The sequence below is a fragment of the Kogia breviceps genome, chromosome 3 (assembly GCF_026419965.1).
Source record: "Kogia breviceps isolate mKogBre1 chromosome 3, mKogBre1 haplotype 1, whole genome shotgun sequence".
In the NCBI taxonomy this organism is placed as follows: Eukaryota; Metazoa; Chordata; class Mammalia; order Artiodactyla; family Physeteridae; genus Kogia; species Kogia breviceps.
Window position 1 is genome coordinate 64,172,247 of NC_081312.1, and position 24,504 is coordinate 64,196,750.

Below are 24,504 nucleotides of genomic sequence, written 5' to 3' on the forward strand. Positions count from 1 at the left end.
TACATTTTACAAAACTTAACTCCATATTGTTAAGGATTTTTGTTAGAGAATTTGTTAACTAAGTGTAAAGATTCTCAATTATACTGTAATTTTTAAGAGATGAAAGAATAGAAGAGGGTAGAATATCATGAACTATGATTCAGAAGGAATAGTAACTATTAAAAGGGTTGAAAAGGAAGAAAAAGTGAAAGAGGCTTAAAAATAAGACAAAACCATTTAATGCATTTATGGGAAATTTTATAGTTTGCATAAATAAAAAGTATAAAAATTTAAGGCACAGTGAATAACTATATAAACATTACAAACTGGCCACTGTTGGACAAGTAGAAAAAGTAAAATTCAAGAAATGTAAAACTTTAATCATTATCTTCCTTCTACTAACAATCAGAAAAGTTTCTGAGTCAACTCTTTTAGATCTAGTGCCTCTAGGGAGAGAAGATTCAGAACGCCTTTGGATATGCTTGCCTTTACAGGATAACCAAATAAATATTTGAGCTTGAATATCTTCTCAAATGAAGATAAAAAATTATAGGGAACACATCAGATTAGCACTCTTTAAAGCTACTGGTAAACTATAATTTATGACATTACATAATCTGACAATCCTTTAAGCACTAAATTATATAGTTTATACCCATGACCAAAAAGATCACCGTCACATGTTATGAACCACCATACCATGAATCCATGTAACTGAGGATTCCTAGTGAAGAATTATATTTCCTAAATCCTTCAAATTTCAGCTGAAGAACTTAGTGGGCAGATGTTCATGTTCATTGCTAACAGAATTCCATAATAAGCCCACTGTAGCTATGTTGTTTCTTTGAAGCTATACAGATATAGTTAAGATTGAAAGCTTAATGCTATTTAGAAGGCTATTAACAACCATTAATCCTAAAAACTCTAAGTTTGTGAATAGGTTTTTAAGAGCAGCATATCTGAAATATTCTACATATTTCTCCTTACCCACATTTAGGTATAAATCTAAGTCATACAGATATCTGAACACATATGGGAGTATTTTCAAAATTAGTTTCATATTATACTTTTGTAAGGTCTGCTAATGGAACAGTGGGTACAGAGATGGCCAGCTGGGTCAAGCAAAGCATCTACTGTTGTTGCTTCGAAGTGGTGAATGACAGGTAACTTCATCATGCTACCATTGCACATTGTACAATATGTAACAGTGAGCCCTGGAGGGTTAAGTCTTCATCTGTCCCCCAATCTTGACCCATAGGAGGCATTCAGGGCTGAAAGAGTCACATAAACAGGATGCCATATGGGTAATCACTAGGTATTACCATTTGAATACAAATACATTAATAAACTCATCCCATAACTAGTGTTTTTAACATTATTTAAGTTTGAATAACTACTGAAAGAGAAAGTAAGATTAACCATTAAAAAATGGAAACCCATCTTAATATTTGGTGGTGTTATAAACTCAATCACCTTCCCATGAAATAAAGTTAATTCTCAAGGAAAGAAAATTCAAAATGCTTTCATCTTGCTCCTTTTATTACACATTCAGTGAACCATCCTTAGTATGAAATGAATGGTTAGATATATAAATGTAAGACATAACATGAGAAGCTCTAGGGAAAAATCCTCATTTTAATATGAGACTATGAATATCAGCTCCAGTTAGCCTTATTCAGCAACTTAACTATTCTTTTTTCTTACACAAATAACAGACAAGCTTGATAATTTAACTCTTCTTAATTGGTGGTTAGGGTTCTAGAATGTCCTTAACTTTTTTTAAAAGATCATTTTAAAACCAAAGCACTAATTTGACATAGTAAAAGCATAGTACAAATATCCAAATTTCAGATCTGGCTTTTGCTAGATAGAGCCTAAGAATAAAGAAACATTCTTCCCTTTCCAGATAACTTAATAATTTAAAATATAAATAACTATTAAGTCCCATTGAATAGAGAGTGTGAAAGTTCCTGGTATAAAAACTACCTTAGAAGTTTGATAGTCATTTCATTCTACGGAGGGACAGAGACTGGATTTTGTTTGCTCTCCATAATTACTTCACAATCTCCTTCCATTTCAAAATTGAGATTCACAAATGAACTGGATACAAGTGTTTCTGGTTGATCTGACTGAACAATGGAATCAGCCTGCAGCTTGTTTTGCTGGTATTGTCTTTCTGCTTCTTCCGACATCCTGTTTTCTTCTTCTTCGTCTTCTTCCTAAAAGGAGGAAATATCAAGACTAGCTCAGGGCTTCCCTAGGGCTTCCCTAGGGCTTCCCTGGTGGTGCAGTGGTTGAGAGTCCGCCTGCCAACCCACGGGACATGGGTTCGTGCCCCAGTCCGATCCGAGAGGATCCCACATGTTGCGGAGTGGGGAGGCCCATGACCCATGGCCCAGCCCCAGAGCACAGGCTCCACAATGGAGGAGACTACAATAGTGAGAAGCCCATGTACCCCCCTCCCCCCAAAAAAGAATAGTTGAAATATAAATGTCTAAAAGGAATAGGAATAGTATTTTTCTCCCACTTTCAGCTGCTTATGCCTTTTTTTAAACCAAAACATTAGTGTCATGTCCAATTCAGTTTCATCCAATTAAGACAAGACATACTTCCCCTTCCCCTGTTTCCAAATTGAAATGAAAACTACTGTATGAGGTATATGTAGTGAAGCTATTTTTAAAACACAGTATAGCACTGCTTAGCTTAGATGAGACCTGAATTAACTTTGACATGGGCTGGATCTCTTCAGGTTAATTCTAATCTAAATAAAAAATTAGCTAATACTGTATCACTACAGTTACAGGGTGTCAGCCTATTCAGTGGAATAGGGTGGTCTATTCACTTAAGTGGTATAGCATGGTTAGTGTTCCCATAAGCACCTAGTAGACAGATAAGGCAGTCCCTGCCCTCAAGAAGTTTACAATCTAGGAAGGAAGTTAAGACATTTAAGAAGAGTATTAAAACAGAAAGGAATAACCACTATAGAGATTTAGAGAGTAAATAACTTCTAGTTCCAGAACTACTAAATTGATGGAGGAAATGGTGGCATTTGCATAGGTCCCTGTAGTATGGTGAGTCAGTACAGAGTGAGTAAACTGTTAGGATGATTAATCTAGAGATTGCCTGAGAGTGAAGGAGAAAGACCATTTAGGAGACTATCACAATAGTCCAGTTGAGGTAAAGAGGCTCTAAACAAGGCTAGTAGAGTTAAAAACACTCATTTGTTCATAAAACATTTTTGAAACCACATAACAAATACAGTCAGCTCAGCTGAGCTTTCTAGATTCATGCCTCTACATTGTAGCTTTACCTGAATTGCCTTCCTTGTTTGCTTGAAGGAGTAATGAAAGATTCTAATATTTATTTCAAGCTCACCAATATACACTCCGTGCTGCCCTAAGCATTTTACATATTAACTCATTTAACCCTTAGAGCAACCCTGAGCATGGATGCTGCAATTTTCCTCATTACAAAGATGAGGAAACTGCAGCTTATATAGGTTAAGTATCTTGCCCAAGGTTACAAAGTTAGAAGTGGCAGAGCACTTGGTTCTCGAGCCCACACTCTAAATGCTAAAGCTCTCTCACTCTTTAAAGCTAAACTCATTTCACCCTCACCCTAAGACCTCACGACATCTGCACACAAAATTGCCTCATATCTTTGTGCCTTAACAACTGGCACTTACACATTTCTAGTATTGGTCATTTCCTGTACATCAAACCCATTCCACTTCTCCCACATCCAGTCTATTTGTCCTAAGTACAGAGACCAGGTCTTGTTTCCTCATCTTAAATTTGGAATCATAATTCAAAGAGAGGTGTGTGAAGATTAAATTAAATAACATATCTAAGGCACCTCTCACAGCAACTAGTACATGAAATCTAGCTTAATTGTGCACATAGATTGTAGGGGAATTTCAGTATTAAAAAATTCTAAAATGTATGCTAATTTGATAAAGAAATTAATGACTCGAGAATGAAATGCCTAGTATAAGGGAGCTACTTTGGGGCAGCTAGAGGATACATGTCTTCATTATGCAACCCATGAAGTCCACAGCAAACCAAACTGAATCAAGAAAATGTAAAAAGGAGACACACCTCCTTCTTCATCCGGTAATACTCATCAATGGCATACTGGTATTTTGGGGTGCTGATGCCCAAAACAGATGCAATCTTCTCTCCGAGAAAGTCACACACTAAAAATACAAGAGTTAAATGGCTTACATAATTCCATAAACATTTCTTGAGCCCTTTCTATGTGCAAAGCACTGAAAGAATACAAAAGTTACAGTCCCTGCCCTCGGGGAGATAATGAACATTCAGTACATCTCCTTTGTGTATCTTCCTTGATTTCCCCAAGAAGCACTAGTGGCTCCTTCTGGGCTCCCAATAACACTGCTCATACCTCTTACGATAACACTTATCACCAGGTGTTATAATTATCTGTTAGATGTCTATTTCTTCAAGAAAAATGTACACTCTCAGAGGGCTGGGATATCACTGGGCTGGGAGAAAGGAATGGGTTATACTCACTCACTGAGTGCCTGCCACATGCCAGGCACTATGAAAGGTTAGACTCAAAGAAGTTGAAGAACTGGCCCAAGCAGACAAAGTAGATCCAAAATTCAATCCAGGTCTGAATGTAAAGCTCATGTTCTTTTCACTATACTAGACTGTCTAGCATATATTGAGTGCTCAGTAAATGTTTGTTGAATGAATTACTATTCACATTTAGATCTAATGAAAGGCATAAAGTGATAGAAGCTATGGGGGAGTTAAAATGGGAAGCAGAGGAAAGCTTTATGATTTAAAACGCATATTTAAAGTTAGCATGATTAAGTCATAAGTTGATAATTCATTTCCTTCAAATATGACAGTTATATCTCAACTTAAGAAATGAAATATTAATAAAATAAAACATAAATGAATTATAACTACAGGCTTTAAAATAAGCAGTTAGAATGAGAACAATATCAGGGAATCAAATGGCAAAATAGCAAAATAACTGCTAACAGGAAAGTTTCAAGAACATGAAAATTGTATCTAAATTAATATAGCTATTTTTAGCCCCTTTTTTTAAAGCATACCCAGAAGCTAAAAAATGTTTTAAGATGAAGTACAAGTTAGATTAATATCTTCCAATGTGAGCTAGCTAGCTAGCTAGCTAGCTGCTGAGAAGGGAGTGACTAACTCCCAATTGTTTCTCCTTCAATTTTGAAACACCCTATTTAGCAAAGCTCCTGTTCTGGGAGCATATTATAGTGGTTATACAATATTCAAACAAAAAAGTAATACCTGAGAGGGTTGATGTGGCAGCACGAAGCATGTAAAACCATAAGTAGGGGCCCCAGGTAAGTTTTGTCTGCAACAAGAGGTTAGGTTAGTGACACTCATACCTAAATTCATTCTATACATTTAGGCCAGAAAGAAGTAGTCAAATACTTGGTGGGCACTTAGAATATTCTATAGATGATACTATAAACAGAGTAGAATCCAATAAAAAAATTAAAAGCTTCGTAGAGAGAATGTCACAAAGACATTTTACATTCACCCATACAACTATCACCACCTTAAGTCCACAGAATAACCAATAAAAGCAGCAGCCACTGAAATGGAGTTGGTTAAGTCATAACCTTAATTATTTATGAGTTATCCAGAGCCTTCCTTTCTCCTGTCTTGTTGCTTTTTTGTCTTCATTGTTCAGAAGCACATCAGAGTGTGTACAGTCAATGGAAAGGGATCTAAGAAATCATACAGTACAACACACGTATGATTTAGTGGGGAAATAAAGGTTCAGAGAAATTAAACAGATTAAGGGCATATTAAATGAACTTTTAATGGTGGGAAAATAAGTAACCAGTAAGTGGCAAGATGAGTTTTTTTTGTTGCTGTTCCTTCAAGGATTAAAAAGGGACTAGAGCATATAACCCAAGAAAAGTTTAGTATCTATTTGGTAGGCTAGGACCACTGGCAGAATGCAATCTACACTACACACCTGCATAGTTAACCTTGGTAATTCCATAGGATACTTTTGTGAAGCTTGCCACATAGATGACAGTTTGCCTCTGTGGATGAAATCAGTAATAGAAGCATGATTCATCATACCAATATTTTTGTTTATGAAAAGAAAACATAGTATAGAGCCTACAATCAATCAAATGCATTAGTAATTATTTGAATATTGGTTCCAGGGAGAGAAGGAAAAGATAAACCTGTCCATAATCTTCTTAGATAAGATATGCTGATGATTATAAGGGCGTTAAAAAAGTATATACAAGAATATCTGTAAGAATGAAAACTGCAGACACTGGAAATGACCCTTTTTTCTCTATTGGTGAAATGGAAATATCTTCCTTTTCTGCTGTCTAAAGCTAACGAAGTTGCCAATTTCGGTGTTATTTCCTTTCTTGCTGGTTAAGGAAAATTTTTCACCTCAGGGTTTTCAAAGTCATTTTGAGTGGTCACTGTCTGTCTTATCAACTTCTTATGCAAATTAATTTTAAAATAAAGTTCTATATTTTAAATATTTTTTTAAAAAGGAATATCTGTAAGACTGGGCAGATGGGCTAAATAAAGCAGAGAGGAGTTAACATGAAACATAGTCTTTCAATGAAAAGTAGGTATATCAATTCCTGTGATAACATTTCTGAAAAGACACACAAGTAAGGTATCTCCTTAGTCTCTCTTTACACAAGAATGGATGTCCAAGCAAACAAATACAGTCAAGAAAACACTGTATATTTCTGACTCCCTGATAAAAATCTGCTATATCTTCTTCAGTGCAGGAGGCATCTCTTAGGTGGGGATAAGAGTTAGTTTACGGGCTCTGTTTAAGATGCTCTGACTTTAGTGTTTACTTTTTTTTTTAACAACAAATGGGACAGTATAGAAACATAGGGAATCGAAGCAATTTCTATAACACATAATAAGTGATAAGGCCAAGAAACTACTTAGAAAAGGACTCAGCATGCTTTTGGAGAAAAGCATGCAATTCTCAGTGGACCAATTCTCCTGGGGTTGTTTCTAAAGAGAACAATTGCTAATATCCAGGCTGCGACTACCAAAGAGTCAAACCTGCTCCAGAGCTGAGACCCTGGATAAGGATTCCTGAATACCATCTATCATTATCACACAGAGTTATACAGAATGAATGGATAGGGCCCTTTGTGCAGACACTGACCCAGAGTCTACACTGGAACCCTGCCACCACTGCCAGCATCACCACCGCCACCACCATCCCAGTAACAGAAGAACTGGGACAAGGTTTTGAGTCTTTAAGACTTCCAATTTATGAGTGCAAACTCAAGTAGATTCATCTCATTCTTCAAAAATTTAATTATCTATTTCTTCCTACATAATTTTCCATCTCTTCCTTAATAAAGAACTATTAAGACTTGCTATCTTTTGTTTTGAAACAACTTATTTTCAAATTATAAAAGTAATGCTCATTTATTGCAAAACACTTACAAAATGGAAAAAGTATAAAGAAAAGTTAAGTCACCCATTTTTCCACCGTCCATAGATAATTATCATTAACATCTTAGTATATTTTTCCCAGTCTTTTCCTAAGCATATATGTGTTTTACAACATTGCTATATTTTTTCTATCCTGCTGTTTTTCCCATTTACTATATTGAAAATATTAAGCATATTTCCCAAATGCTTAAATTCCTAAGGGTGGAATAACTAGGCCAAAAATATAATCATTTGGAAAGCTCTCACTTCACAATGCAAAACTTCACACCAGAAAATTTACCAATAAATATTCAGCAGTAATGTATGAGATTGTCCATTCCCTTGTACCCTCATTACAGTATATTGTTCTTTTCCTTTTTAAAAATGTTATAGGCAAAAATAAGCCCAGATAATTTTGAGTTCTGACTATATTAAGAAAGGCATCAGTGAATTTATATAGGTAACAGTTATGTGCATAATCAAAGTTTTTAATATGTATAGTTAGATACACACATATACACATATTTAAGGAACCCTAAGCGAAACTAAATCAATGGTTAAAGGAATTACTGGAAATATGTTTACTCTTAACGCTCATCTAAGGAAAACAATTATAAGATTGTAAAAAGATCTAGGTCTCCATGTCTTATTTTCTATCAAGTATCATATGCCAGGAGTATTATTCTTTTATTTATTTATTTTTGACTGCATTGGGTCTTTGTTGCTGCGCGCGGGCTTTCTCTAGTTGCGGCAAGCGGGGGCTACTTTTCATTGTGGTGCGCAGGCTTCTCATTGCAGTGGCTTCTCTTGTGGCGGAGCATGGGCTCTAGGCGAACGGGCTTCAGCAGTTGTGGCTTGTGGGCTCAGTAGTTCTGGCTTGCGGGCTCTAGAGCGCAGGCTCAGTAGTTGTGGGTGCACGGGCTTAGTTGCTCCATTGCATGTGGAATCTTCCCGGACCAGGGCTCGAACCCGTGTCCCCTGCATTGGCAGGCGGATACTTAACGACTGCGCCACCAGGGAAGTCCCAGGAGTATTATTCTTAAATCTTTGTTTTAGATATCTGGGTTTTTCTTTAATTGGGTCTGTTCTACATATCTACTATGTAAATATACAACAATACCTTTTCCAAATTCCTTTGTCCTATCAGATTTATGATGCATTAGAAGCCAATAGAAATTGGAAAGTCTGCTTTGCACATTAAGTGATGCTAGGTCTGTCTTTAATTATAAACAGCTGCTAGGATGATTATTATTTTAAAAAAAGACAAGTGTTGGTGAGTATGTAAAGAAATTAGAACCCTTGGACGCTGTTGATGGGAATGTAAAATGGTGCACCCATTATGGAAAACAGTAGGGCGGTTCCTCAAAAAATAAAAAAGACAAACACCAAATGATCCACCAATTCCACTTCTAGGTATTTATCCAAAAGAACTGAAATTAGAATCTCGAAGAGGTATTTCCACTCTCTTGTTAGTGGCAGCATTATTTACAGTAGCCAAGATATGGAAACAACCTAAGTGTCCCCATTAAAGAGGAAAAACACTATCTGCAAGTTTGCTTTACGACCAGAAGTCTACATTAAACTACAGCATTAAAAAAAATGATGACTAACATTAACATGTGCATGTATAAGTAATAAACCAAATGAAGATATCTATAGTTCAGGCAGCAATTAAAAATATCCAAAAGGGGCTTCCCTGGTGGCGCAGTGGTTGGGAGTCCGCCTGCCGATGCAGGGGACGCGGGTTCGTGCCCCGGTCCGGGAGGATCCCACGTGCCGCGGAGCGGCTGGGACCGTGAGCCGTGGCCGCTGGGCCTGTGCGTCCGGAGCCTGCGCTCCGCAATGGGAGAGGCTGCGGCAGTGAGAGGCCCGCATACCACAAAAAAAAAAAAAAAAAAATCCAAAAAATGAATTGTATCTCAAAATATTTAAGTAATTGTTATTTTTTGGTCTTGGTTAACTTAGCCAACATAGATAGTCCTATTTACTAATTATAAATTCTTCATGAACGGTACCAGATTTTTTTTCTGAAAATTTAGAAGTCAAGTATAATGCCGGCTCTCAGCTTCCAACTAAGTTTATAACATAAGCTTCCTATTGGCAGTATTTATACACACACACACATATATATGGTATTAGTATATAATAGCAGCTCCTCGTTGCCTAAAAAAATCACTATACTCTAGGAGACACAATTACCACCAAGGAAAATATAACTTTAAAACTTCCAAATGGATATTTCAGGAATGAAGCCAAACAAGTTAATTTCATAAACTTTCAAATGATTCTTGAATAAGAAATGTAGGGAAAATTGTTAAATTAGTCATGGGTTTTCAAATTCCAAGAGTTCTAAAATTACCTTTTGAGCGAGATTCCTTGTGCTACCTACTATACTTGCTTTGTTATCTAATACTACCTTACATGTATATAGTTCTTAGTCATTTTTCAATGAGTCTTCATATGTACTATCTTTTTAATCTTCAAAAACAATTCTTAATGTAGATGAGACAAAGGTTATCTTTTTTTTTTAGTCGTGAAACCTGCAGTGCAGTGGGATTAAGTCTTTGTCACAGGGAGGTGATGACTTCAGGACTAAGCCAGAACTGAAACCAGCTCTGACTATGCATGCTGCCTCCCAGCGAAGGAAACAGAGAGGTTTCTTATCACCTAGGTCTCTTGTCTTAGTTTAGGCCTAAAAATTCAAAAAAATTCGAATGATAACATACTACATACAAAGTAATTAACTATTTTAAGAGTGGATATGGACTTACAGCACAACAGCAGGAGGAACTCTGTGGACCCACTACCCAGTGAAACTGGTGAAAATTATTTAAAATAAACATTTAAACCCTCTGGAAATGGTCCTGAGTACAAATGAAAAAACATCTATTCAAGAAAATAAATTAAAATTTGACAAGAAAATAAGAGTATGAAGTAAGTGAACCAAGACCGTTGGCCTTCCCAGCAAAGTGAAGTGGAAATTCACTGCCAGACTGGTACAGCTAAGAACACAGGACTCCTTCTACCCCCAGCTTCCAAGTGGAGGGCTTTCCTCCCAGGAGGAACAGGACATCAATCATCATTTCTCAACCTGCCCACAAGCTACCTATTATTGAGACTAACTTCCAGGTGAGTGCAGTTGACATGTTAGGGCTCCCTTCTTCCATCAGCCCCCCACTAACAAAATGGAGGCTCTACCATGAGCATGGTGCCACTGAGAATACTGGCACACTGATCGCCCTTATCCCAGTTCCTAAGACAGTGGGTGCATGCCAGAAGAGGTGAGTCAAGACCTAAGGCTTCTGTTCCCAACCCCAACAGAGTGCTCAGCTGCTAAAGTAGGGGTGTCACAGAGAAATGCACTGCTATCCCAACCCCCCAATTTCAGAGATCTGGCTAAAAGATTTTGCCCAGGAGGAAAAGTAGCCCATAAGACAGATAGCTCCTAATTTCTTCCCATGTGAACTGACTTCATTTGCAACAGAAGTGGAAAAGTCCTAGCTTAAGGGTACTCTCAAAATCAGTGGAGATTTTGGTAAAAGGTACTTGGGAAGAAATTCTTAGACTCTATGAGGATACAGGCTCAACTATAGCTCAGCTAGTTTGAAGCAGAAAACAGCGAGTGGGGAGGAGACAGACTTTACTAAAATAACTCATCAAGTCACTAGAAAAACAGGCAAATAACAAAATCAAGCCCCTGGGAGGTGAGGGTTGGGGGGGAAGCAGAGGGCAGCACCCAGAGTTGCTATGATATATTATCTAAAATGTCCAGTTATTCAAACAAATAATTATGAGACACGCAAAGAAGACAGGAAAGCATGACCCATACACTAGAAAAACAAAAGACAACAGAAGCTACTTGTGAGAGTGACCAGATGTTGGATTTTACAGAAAAAACTCAAAGTAGCCTTTATAAGTATGTTCAAAGAATTAAGGAAACCATAGTTGAAAAAAAGGAAGGTATGATAACAGTGTTGCATCAAATTTAGAATATCAATTAAGAGAAATCATAAAATAGAACCAAATGGAAATTCTGGTGTTTAAATAGTATAATAACTGAAATGAAAATTTCAATTGAGTGGCTCAACAGAACAAAAACTAACAGAAATGAGGGGAGAAATAGACAATTCAACAATAATAGTTGGAGACTTCAATACCCATTTTCAATAATGAATAGGGCAACCAGGTAGAAGATCAACAAGGAAACAGAAGACAAACAACACTATAAACCAACCAAACCTATTAGACATCTATAGAATACTCTACCTAACAACAGAATATACACTAGTCTCAAGCACATATGAAACATTCTCCAAGACAGACCATTTGCTAGGACATAAAAAAACCTCAGGGACTTCCCTGGTGGTCCAGTGGTAACGAATCTGCCTTCCAATGCCGGGGACACAGGTTTGATCCCTGGTCAGGGAACTAAGATCCCACATACCATGGGGCAACTAAGCCCATGTGCCACAACTACTGAGTCCCTGTACCTCAAATAGAGAGCCCACGTACTGCAAACTACAGAGCCCAAGCACTCTGGAGCCTGCACACCACGACTAGAGAGAGAAATTTGCACACCACGACTAGAGAGAAGCCTGCGCACCACAACGAAGATCCCGCGTGCCACAACTAGGACCCAATGCAGCCAAATAAATTAATAAATATTTTTTTAAAAGAAACCTCAATAAATGTAAAAGGATAGAAATAATATAAAATATGTTCTCAAACCATAATGGAGTGAAATTAGAAATCAATAACAGAAAAAAAAATATGGGAAACTCACAAATATGTGAGAAATAAACAACATACTCAAATTACCAACAAGTCAAAAAGAACAAAAGAGAAAAGAGAAAATACTTTAAGATGAATGAAAATGAAGATGTAACATATAAAAACTTATGGGATACAACTAAAGCAATGCTTAAGGGGAAATTCATAGCTAATTAAGAAATAAGAAAGATAACCCAACCTTCCACCTCAAGACAGTGGAAAAAGAAGTGCAAATGAGACCTAAAGCAAGCAGAAGGACAGAAATAATAAAGACTAGAATGGACATGAATGAGATGGAGAAAAGAAAAAGAAAAATCAATGAAACCAAAAGCTGGTTCTTGGAAAAGATCAACAATATTGATTAACCTTTAGCTAGACTGAAAAGGAAAATAAAAAGGATTATAAAGGAATACTATGAATAACTTAGATAATAAATTAGATAACTTAGGGGTAAGGAATTTAGAGTTACAAACTACTATGTATAAGAGAAATAAGTTACAAGGATAAACAGTACAACACAGGGAGTATAGCCAAAATTTTATAATAAATATAAATGGAATATAACCTTTAAAAACTGTGAACCACTATGTTGTGCACCTGAAATTAATGTAATACTGTAAATCAACTATACCTCAATTTAAAAACAAATGGGAAAAAAAACCAATAAAACAAATGGGGACTTCCCTGGTGGCACAGTGGTGAAGAATCCACCTGCCAATGCAGGGGACACAGGTTCGAGCCCTGGTCTGGGAAGATCCCACATGCCGCGGAGCAACTAAGCCCATGCGCCACAACTACTGAGCCTGCGCTCTAGAGCCTGTGAGCCACAGCTACTGAGCCCGCATGCCAAAACTACTGAAGCCCGCGTGCCTAGAGCCCATGCTCCACAACAAGAGAAGCCACCGCAATGAGAAGCCTGCACACCGCAACAAAGAGCAGCCCCCAGCTCGCCACAACTAGAGAAAGCCCCCGCGCAGCAACGAAGACCCAATGCAACCAAAAATAAATAAATAAATAAATAAATATATATATATATATATATATATATATATATATATATTTTTTTTTTTTTTAAAAAGGGCAGGATTTCCCTGGTGGTCCAGTGGTTGAGAATCTGCCTTCCAATGCAGAGGACACGGGTTCAATCCCTGGTCGGGAAACTAAGATCCCATGTGCCACAGGGCACCTAAGCCCGCACTCCACAACTAAGAAACCCATGTGCCACAACTACAGAGCCCACGCACTCTGGAGCCCATGTACCATAATTAGAGAGAAGCCCGCACACCGCAATAAAGAGCCCGTGCACCACAATGAAAGATCCTCAGCCAATAATAAATAAATAAATAAATATTTTAAAAAAAAACAAAAAACAGGCAAGGGATCTGAATAGGCATTTCTCTAAAGATGATATACAAATGGCCAATAAACAAATGAAAAGATGCTCAATATCACTGGCCACCAGGGAAATGCAAATTAAAACCATAATGAGATGCCACTTCACACCCACAAGGACAACTAGAATAAAAAAGATAGTAACAAGTGTTGATAAGGATGTAGAGAAATCAGAACCCTCATTCAATGGTGCAGCCACTTTGGAAAACAACTTGGTGGTTCTTCAAATGACTGAAAACAGGATTTCCCTGCTATCCAGAAGTAGAGCATTCCTATGAAACCTTTCATAACGCAAAATTGTGTAAAGTAAAGAAGTGATTACCTTAGGACACATCTTACTAAACAGCTGAACAAAATAAATCGAAACAAAGCACAAATGCTCACAAATACAGTTCAAAGCTACGGCGGCTTGATGCTGTGATGCTGAGTGTAGTTCCCCAGGGAAGGAGCTTCAAGGTGCCTCTCTCACTGTTCAGGGTGCCCACCACCTCTACAAGGGCTCACTGCAAAACAAATTCTGGATGCTATTTTTGCTTTTTACCTTTTTCCATAAAAGTGAAAATCCTCTTCGGCTTTCTTTCAGTTAGCGAAAAGAGGTACTAACGTAGGTTTTTCATAAAAGCAAAGTGGTGTAAAGCAAACTTTCAAAAAGCAGGGGATACCTGTATAGAGTTATCTTATGACCCAGCAATTCCACTCATAGGTACATACCTAAGAGAAATGAAAATATACATCCACACAAATACCTGTACACAAATGTTCATAGCTGAATTATTCATAATAGCCAAAAGGAAGATGGGGCTTCCCTGGTGGCGCAGTGGTTGAGTCTGCCTGCTGATGCAGGGGACACGGGTTCATGCCCCAGTCCGGGAAGATCCCACATGCCGCGGAGCAGCTGGGCCCATGAGCCATGGCTGCTGAGCCTGCGCGTCCGGAGCCTGTGCTCCACAACGGGAGAGGCCACAACAGTGAGAAGCCCATGTACCACAAAAAAAAAAAAAAAGGTAGAAACAACCAAATGTCTCTGACCTGACAAACATGGTATATCAAAAAAAGGAATGAAGTTCTGACACATGCTGTAACATGGATAAACCTTGAAAACGTTACACTAAGTGAAAGAAGCCAGTCACAAAAGATCACATATCATATGAGTTCGTTCATAAGAAATGTCCACAATAGGAAAATCAATAGACAGAAAATAGATTAGTGGTCATCAGGGGTTGGGGAGATGAAGGGTAGGGAGGGTACTAAACCCAGTACTAAAGAGTACTGGGTTGCTTTTTGAGGTGATGCAAACGTACTAAAAATTGACCGTGGTAATGGTTGCATCTATCAGTGAATATATTAAAAACCACTGCTGCAAATTTTAAATTGATGAATGTATGCTACATGGACTGCATCTCAATAAAGCTTTTTAAAAGAGTAAACCTTTAGGAAAGTAGTAAGGATGCATTTTTTCCATGCAATGTCTTTATTACCGATTCCTATGTAAATAGAGGACAATTTTTGAGACACTTTTTAAAACCATACATATATACACAAACTTATACGTACAAATAAAAACCCCTTCAAAGTAATTTAAAAGAAAGACATTTATTTCAACAATTCTTCCACTGCATGAAACACTTCTACAATATTCTGCATACATTTGGAATTGCCTTCAGAGTATACTGCACAGTCCTTTGAATATTGTCTATAGCAGAGAATCTGGATCTGATATTTTTTTAATAACTAGAATTTATTTAGAACCAAATCTGATGAAAAATTAGTAATAACATTTTTTAAGCCAAATCTAAATAAATAATTCTCTATTCTGCTACTTTGCTTTATTTTCTTCATAGCACTTTCCATAGTCTGATAATTATAGTATATACTTGCTTATTGCCTTTCTGCCCACTAGCATATAAGAGCAGAAATTTATACTGCCCATTGCTGTATTACCAGCACCTAGAAAGTCCTTAAATATTTGATCAACTGAACTCTCAAAATGACTACTTAGAAAGGCAACACTTCTTTTAAAAGAAGTACAGCTAGTCTTATAATTTTACAGTTACATCTTTTTGTTTTGTTTTTGTTTTTTACTTTCTTTTTGGCTGTGTTGGGTCTTTGCTACTGAGCGCGGGCTTTCTCTAGTTGCGGCAAGCGGCAGCTACTCTTCGCTGTGGTGCACAGGCTTCTCATTACGGTGGCTTCTCTTGCTGCAGAGCACGGGCTCTAAGCATGTGGGCTTCAGTAGTTGTGGCATGTGGACTTCAGTAGTTGTGGCATGCAGGCTTCAGTAGTTGTGGTGCACAGGCTTAGTTGCTCCGCAGCATGTTCGATTCCTGGACCAGGGATTGAACCCATGTTCCCTGCATTGGCAGGCAGATTCTTAACCACTGTGCCACCAGGAAAGTCCCCAGTCACATCATTTATAACTTAGAAATTCTTAAATTTAGCTGGTGAGGAACATAAAGTTAAGAACTGTACACTCCTATCTTCTAATCAAAACTTGAGGCAATATAAAAAAGGAATGACAACTTCTAAGCTTTAAATGGAAACCATCATGGTGGTACAGTCTTTAATACAAAGGGACTGGAATTCAAGTACACCGTTTAGTGAAATAAATCTTAAAGAAAGCTACTTGACAAAAGAACTCTGACACTCAAAAATAAACTATTCAGGCTACTGAAATACAGAAAATACTTCCATCCATATTGTGTAAAAATACTGTTTTCTACCAAAATCATAATTTTATAATCAGAACACAGTTTGTTTAAACCTCAAAGGTCCCTTCTATTCAATGTTTAAGGGAAACAGGGACTTCCCTGGGGGTCCAGTGGTTAAGAATCCGCCTTCCAATGCAGGGTACACGGTTTCCATCCCTGGTTGGGAAACTAAGATCCCACGTGCCGCAGGGCAACTAAGCCCGCGCATTGCAACTGGAGAGAAGCCAGCATTCCACAACGAAGATGCCACGCAACTAAGACCAGATGCAGCCAAAAATATAAATAAATAAATATTTTTTAAAAATGTTTAAGGGAAACAAATCAGTCAAAACAAAACCCACTGACAAAAGGAACATCAGTATCAAACCTACCGGATCAACAGTAGGCAAAACATCTTTTTTCTCCAGGCCATCAACTTCATCTTCATCTGTGCTGTATTCTTCCATTGTTTCACCACTAACAAAGTGGATGACTCTCCTTGGGACTTTCTTCTTTTTTCCTATGACTCCTAGTTCTACATTTTCAAAGCCTCTTTCATTACTCATCTAATGTCAATAATAAATTAAGAAAAGAAGAGTTTCAAGTGAGATTAATTTTCTTTCATATAACAAAAAAAAATTTTTCGGTTGCTTTATTTGAGGGAATAAAGAAATATAAGCCAATCCTTAAACAGTTTTTAAACAATAAAACAGATTGTACACAGAAAAGCATATCAACAGCATAAACGAAGAGTTTAATGAATAGTAAAGCAAACCTCTGCATACTCACTGCCAAGGTTAAAAAACAGAACTTAACCAATTAAACTTTTAAAGTCAAAAGCTAAGAAATCAAGCAACACACTTCAAGTCATTGCAATTCCAATGTCATATAATATGTGAAGACATGCTGGACATCAATAATTTTAAAGAACAATGCTAATTATGGAGGGATTGATGTGTTGATATATCAAAGGAAAATCATATAGATGCATGTATATATGTTAGATGCGTAACATAAAATGTTTGTATAAGGTAACCCTGCTAAGTCTTTGAATTTGAGCTTAGCTACATGTGGGCAAACCAAAACCAGTTCAGCTTAATTCTGAACCTCTCCTCTTCCAAAATGGAAGTCCCGAAGTAAGATGCCTTTTAGGTCCAAGTAGGTACCAAAAATGAGTAAATACTTCTATAGATTAAAAGTAGACCTTTGAAGAAAAGCATGCCACAACCAAAGACATTAAAATTCAAAAAAATTTAAAGCACTGTGCAGGCCAAATAAAACTCATTTGTAAACCATATCTGGAAAGCAGGCCATCAGTATTCTATATCTGAACTTCTACATTTCTCAGTCACTAATATATAGATGACAACACAGTTTTCCTGCTAGTAAAAAGATTTAACAAATTTTAAAACTATAATAGTCTATGGAATTCTAATTACATCCAAATTTCATTCCAAGGGAAATACTAATTTTACCTCACACATATAGCCAATGTTCCAAACTCATTGTAAATGCATTTTGAGGGAGAGGATGAAGAGTTTTTCCTTGTCTTTTTGCCTCAAGTTTAAATTCCTAAGAAAGCCTTTGTTGTATCTTCTTACTAGAAGATTTCAAAAAGCACAGTGCAAGTAACTGTAAAGAAATATCTGGCAACAGTGGTTACCCTTGGGGTTAGGTACAAAGATGCGGGAGGAGGTACAGGTAAAGGAGTGGTCAAGGGGGCTTTTTATTCTTTTTGTATTTTGTTGTTGTTTTACTTTCATGATGAGAATATACTCTGGTACAATTTTAAAATTAAACCAATGCAAAATGATACAGGACTACAGGACTGCCATGATTAGAGTCCATATCAGTGGGATTGTCCAAGATAGTCCAGAGTTCAAAAATTTCATCCTCTATAAGGATTCTTACACTTGTAGATATGACCACACATAATTTAAACCCATGATTGTTAGTCAACCCTAGAAAAGTTCTTTGAACTGCTTTTGCAGAGATGGAATTGTACTGATAAAAATAGTGGACTAGAATTGCCCAGTTATGCAAGTATATGTAACTTTATTTTTATGCATTGTTTCCTCTTAATCCTCTAAGGTTCTTCTTAGAAAACAGATATGGCTGTTCTCTGTCCTTCACTTCCCAAAGGTAAGTTTATTCATTAGCCAGGATTTGAATCCAGGTATATCCAACCCAAAGAACACACGCATTGTTCCATGACACACATGGACGTCACTGACAGCAACTATAACTGCTGTAGAGCAAACTGAGACCATGAAAACCTTGACAGCATGGTCTACCTATGGATTAACCAGAAAAAACAAAAACCACAATTCTTCCTAGCCTGTCTTGAGGTTTCAAACATATCCCAGCCCTTAATAAAGGAACACCAGCCCATTCATTGTGTCCATAAATAAGATGAACAACAAATGGTCCACCCAGGCCATCTTTCTTCTATAACCAGTCCCTAAGCATAGTGAGATGTTCCTACCCAATCTCATTTTCCCCCTTCATATGAGATTTGGTTTATGGTTGTCCTGACACCAATGTCTCCTTTTGGACCATGACTTTATAGGCAAGGAAAAGTCAGAGGAGCTGGGTTAGATCTCCAGTTATCATATTAACGGGATGGATCTGATGTGAAAGAAACAGTCCCAGTCAATGAACAGAGTTGAGCTCTTTCACAGTACATCACCCTGCCTTATTCCACCCTGCTCCCATCAGAGCAAGCAGCTTCTCATTCTCCCTCTACTAATCTCTCACTGGCTTAATTTGTCTTTTCTAAGACACAGGCAAAGGAGAAGGGGTGTCTCTCATTGGCTTCACTACTTTGTCTTCCTTAGACAACTTTAATAAATAAAAACATTCTGGCTGGGTCATAATAATAGGAATAAACTTATCTACTAACTCCATTAACTGACTCTTGGCTATATTTTTTCCAAAAGGTAAAAAAAAAATCTACAAAGGTGAAGGCTGAAAGGTGATTCATATTTTTCATTCTAATACCAAAGTTAGTCAAGTATAAACAGACCTTTGAGTAATATTTTCTATACATAATACATAAATGGTATTTTATTTGTTCTAATCATCACATTTCATATAAAGATTTTTATTAAAGAGACTTTTATTTAAGAGCTCTCTTTTAAAATTTTAATATTAATTTTTGATACAGTAAAACCCAAGTTTTAGGTTTATCATCTTAAGCAGGAGTGAGTAACTTTTCCCATAAAGGACAGATAGTAAATATTTTAGGCTTTGAGGGCCATGTAATCTCTGTTACAACTACTGAACTCTGCAAAAGCAGCCATGGACAATACATAATGAATGGGCTATGTTTCAATAAAATTTTATACAAATCAATGCCTGGTGGGATCTGGCCCACAGGCTCTAGTTTGTCAACCCCTCATCTTAAAGAACCAGATTGTCAAGTAAAACAATCTGTGAAAGAATCTATGCCATATGATCCCAACCTCTACTTGGCAAAGAGGGGAGTGTGGGGTTAGTTAAGGGAGGTATTGATGGGTAAAACCAACCAGAAAATAATTTGATTCAAAATTTCCAACAATTATAAATGAAAGTTATTCTCTGAATTTGCAAACATTTCATTTTTACAGATAAACAGTCAACCTGCAGGTCAGAAAATTTTCACTGTCAATCATACAAACTCTACTTCAACAAACTCCAAAGATCTGAAAAGACAATTTCCTAACACCAGGAAATTATGAGATGCAATGTCAATTAACATTTTATTACATTTTATGGTTAACAGCACTGTAAATCTGCTTATCTTGTTCCTTGGGGCCTGTTTTTAGTGGCAATTTTCTTTTCACATACTCCCATAGCACCCAGAACTTTATAAAAACATGTATGACACTTGGAATTTATTCTGCGTCACCTTCCCCAAATAGGTGATCAGCAAAATGGGAGTAGGCACAGTGTAAATCCTTCACTGCTCTATCCTTTAGCCTACAGCTCCTGGCACATCGTAAGTGCTTGGCAGCAGGGGTGCTAAATAAATAAATGAACAAGTAGTACTGAAATTTTAACTCCTTTGATAATATTGAAGCTGAGATTCTGGTCAAAAGTCTAGTCAGATAAGCTGCTGAATGTCCTGGTTTGAGGCCTAATTCTGAGCACAGACCCAAGCTCCTAACTCTTCCTCCCTTCCCTACATGACACTTGGGATTTCTCAGTTCTGACAAACCGATGAAGGAGTACAGGATCGCAGCCTCTCCTGCCACCCAAGTCTCCACTTCACTGGCCTCTCCCCTCTTACTGTGGTCAAGCAGGCATAGATTTGGGGTTCCGGAAATGTCTCTGCTTCAGGAATGTGAATGAGAGAGCACAAAGGGAAAGTTAGAAAACTGTTTGTATAGTATGAACCCATTTGTGTTTAACAGGAAAGATTATATATACATAGGCAATCCCAGAAAGAATACACCAGAAACTTAACAGTTACTTTTGGGGAATGTGAATGTGAGAAACGGGTGATGGGAGTATTCCTATGACTTTTTACTTTTTGCTCTATGGCCTTCTTTACGTTTTATTATTTTTTAACCAAGAGTGTGAAAATAACATATTAGCACTAAGCCACAATAAAGAGCCTCTCTTCAAACAACATTTATCTGGTAAATCAGTACAGTTTTACTTTGTTATTAGAAAGATTGAAAGCTGAAGTAGTGATGAAAACAATTATAGTAACAGAAGGAAAAATCAAATGGAAAATACATCAAACACTGTGGACTGAAAAGGTGCAGTTCAAGTACACCTGTCAACAACAGGTCTCGACTCCACTGAACATAATAAGTGGGCTTCCTAATCAATTAGCATTTTCCCTGAATTCCTTCTTGCAGGTTACCTTCCCCCTTCTTAAGTAGGAGAAAAAACAATTCCATATAAAGACTAGCCTGAGAAAAAGCTTTTGTTAATGCAAACTACCTCTTATAATATTAGAACTATACTCACATTCCGACACCATTCTCTAGGAATCTGTAGTTTGGGGGAAATGTCTTACTAACGTTCAGGTAGTCTCAAAAATGAAGCCTCTGAAAAGCTTTGTTCTCACTGAGGGTGGCAAGATTTCTACACAGAAGCAACTCAGGTTTTTAACATCAAACCTGTATACTCCTGAGCCGGTTTCAGGTAAAGCCATTTCTTCATTAGTTTTACTTGGCCAAAGATCCTACACTACTACTTCAGACTACCAAATCCCAAACAAAACAAACCTCCAAACCTTACCTAATGCTCTAAACTTACGCTGTCCAATAGAGTAACCACATGGGGCTAATGCTCACTTGAAATGGGGCCAGTTCAAGCTGAGATGTGCTGAAATACACAAAGGATTTCAAAGACTAGTACCACAGAAAGACTGTGAAATAGCTCAGTGATAACTTTCATATTAATTGCATGTTAAAATGGTTTTTGACAAAATTGGGTTAAATAAAATAGAATATTAAAATTAATTTAACTGGTTTCTTTTTAGTTTTTTAATGTGGCTACGAGAAAATGTACAATTTAAAATGCGGCTGGCATTATATGTCTATTGGACAGCGCAGCTCTGAGCCTTAGTTACCTCTCTGGTGAAATGGGGATAACTCACACCTCATGCAGAAGTTGTAAGGATTAAGTGGGGGGGAAAAGCCTGTAAACGCATAGCACCCAGTTGCTATTTGCTAATCAAAGGGCAGATGCCAAGTCAGGCACTCCCACAAGGAAAGACTGAGAAGTGATCGCAGCCGGCGTCACCTGGCTTCCAGCTACTCCAAGGACAGCCTTTCGGGGACACGCCTTCCTTCTCGAGCTCGCAGACCCGAAGCTGCAACCTCACCCCTCGAAATCCGAGGCCGCCCCGGAGTCTGCGGCGCTGTCAGAGGAGGCGATGCCCAGCGGCGCTTCGACTGCGGTTCTTTCGCCCCTTCCCTCAAGCCGACGCTCGGAGCCGGGGACACCGCGAAGAGGAGCCCCGGGACGCACCTCCGGCGGGCGGCCTGCTCGAAGGAAGACCGGGCAAGCCAAAAGGGCAGGGGGCAGGCGAGGCAGACAGGAAGCTGGGATCTCCCGGCCTCAGCCTCGGCGGCCGCACCTACCTGCTGTGCCGATTCCCTGAACGGAGCGGCGGCCGCAGCTCCCGAGGCAGCCCCTGCTTCTCCTCCCTCCGCACGGCTCACTGGCTTCCGGTCCATCGTTGTCGCCACCACAGGACTGCTGGCGCTGGCGAGATACAAAGTAATGGCTGATAAGCCCGCTTCCATTCTCCGCGTCCCCGCCCAGGCGCGGACCGAACCCGCTATCAGGAAGTGGGACTCACCGGTAACGCCCGCCTAGCGCCGAGCCCGGCCAAGCCACGGCTGGAGGGACTGGACGGGGTTAGGCGGACCTGGGGGTGGGGCAGGCCGAGGGGGCGGGGCCTCTGGCGCCCCCGCCCACCCGGCTCAGCTCCCGGGGCTCGGCTGAGCACCGACTGGACTGCACAACTCCCGGCTCCTGCGGGGCGGGACGGGACGGGGCGGGGCCTTCTGCAGTACAGTTTCCGGCCCGACCCGAGTCCCAGCTCGCAGGCTGGCACCACCAGTGACGTCATGCCTCGTACCTGTACCGGAAAGCTGGCTCTGGATCTTGGCTCAGCCGCTCACCAGCTGCATCCTGGGCAGTCACCTCCCAGACTTTGGTTTCTGCACTGTGAAATGAGAACGGCTGCGTAGTGTGCTTCAAAGCCTTGTGACGAGATGTGGTTGCTGAAAATATATTTTTTAACGAACGGCTCGTGCTACTTATTCCATTTCTCATGTGGATGAGTCTAGTCAAAATGCCCTTAAAATAAGAGCCTCAAAGGCGAATTTTGCTTTTACACCTGTCTGAAGTACTTATGTATATGTAACTGTAGAAAAAGTTAAGTGAGACCTGAAGGAGAGCAGAGGGCTAGCAAGCTTCCATTTTAACAAATGTGAGGAATAATTATTATCTGTTTAGGGTGTGTGTGTGTGTGTGTGTGTGTGTGTGTGTAAAAGGGAACATTTCAGACTTTTCAGATTTTTCCCAGTGTTCAACCAAATAAAAAAGTCATGATTGCAATGATTATTGCATTACTCTAGTTGGAACATTTCCATATAAATGGTCTTTAATTGTAGTTTTAGTATGAGCATTTTCAGGCAATTTTCACTAGTTGTAGAGGTCAAAAATAAAATACATTCTTTTGGCCATGGAGGAGGGGCTTCATTCGATACCCTAGATTCCATTTTCATGCCAGGCAAATTCATAAATGCTCCCCAGAGTTATGGCCCAGCATATCTTCTATTCAGCGTGGCAACAGCAGGCCCAACACCCATACAACCTTAATTCTTCCTTTCTCTCCTGTGCAAGAGTTCTTTTTCCTTACTCTCTGCTTAGTATTTTTGTACACTTTCTATCCTGCATATGACTATGATAACCTAAAAACCAAACTGAAAACCTTTAGAAGTTGCTTATTTGAAAGCCATCTATATTTTTTTAATTGGATGGAAATTCATAATGTATATTCTGGTAATAAAATCAAACTAGCTTGTTGCCAAGGTTCACAAGTGCTGTCTAGTGACATTACCATAGAGTTGAGACAATCCAAAACAGCAAAAACTGCATAAGTTGAAAACAAAAATAAAGAACCAATTGTTAAAGACTTCATGAATTGGCTTTCATAAACAAGACAGTTCTACATTACATGTATTCAAAAATCCCTTTCCTTTTACTGGCAAGAAGGGTAGTCAACAGCTTTTATCGTTAAAAATTAGTGGAATGTTTATAAATGCATGATTTTATTTTGCAAAATGGCAATTAAATATCAAATTACAATTTTCGCTGCTGAGGCAGAACTTATTTTCATGGTTTACAAGTACATTTTTTAGTTTACTGAAAATTCAAAATGCAAGTCACATTCCAGCATGAACCAGAAGTATTTCCTAAGAAAAGTTATTTTTTAACACAAATATGCAATTGAAGAGCAGTCTTTTGCAAACAAACAACTCATAGCAACAGAAAAGCATAGAAATTCTAATGGTTTTATTTTGGGCATTGACATTTTTGTCATTATTTCCAGACTGTCATAGATCAACTAAAAGTGGACAACAAAGCAACATGCCAAATCTTTCTCTCTTTCACATTATTATAAGTTGTACTGTATTACTATGACAAAAAATAAATTCAGGTATTACTATAATTTACTTGAAAACATAACTGTTACCTAAGTTTAGTTATCT

General features: G+C 38.3%; 1 protein-coding gene across 5 annotated transcripts in view; it reads right to left on the reverse strand.

The window, feature by feature from the left end:
* Positions 1-198: 198 nt before the first annotated feature.
* Positions 199-24,504, reverse strand: part of LOC131752291 (signal recognition particle subunit SRP54) — a 78,970-nt gene continuing 54,664 nt past the window's right edge. Inside the window, exons 1-7 of one of the 5 annotated variants that reach the window (XM_067028584.1) lie at positions 22,584-22,739; positions 22,363-22,486; positions 16,675-16,848; positions 5,274-5,340; positions 4,077-4,174; positions 1,966-2,198; positions 199-1,250 (exon numbers count right to left, since the gene is read on the reverse strand). In XM_067028584.1, coding sequence (XP_066884685.1) covers positions 1,992-2,198; positions 4,077-4,174; positions 5,274-5,340; positions 16,675-16,848; positions 22,363-22,458 — 642 coding nt within the window. In that variant the 5' untranslated portion in view covers positions 22,459-22,486; positions 22,584-22,739 and the 3' untranslated portion in view covers positions 199-1,250; positions 1,966-1,991. The other 4 variants (XM_059056523.2, XM_059056524.2, XM_059056522.2 and 1 more) reach the window with 4 other exon arrangements.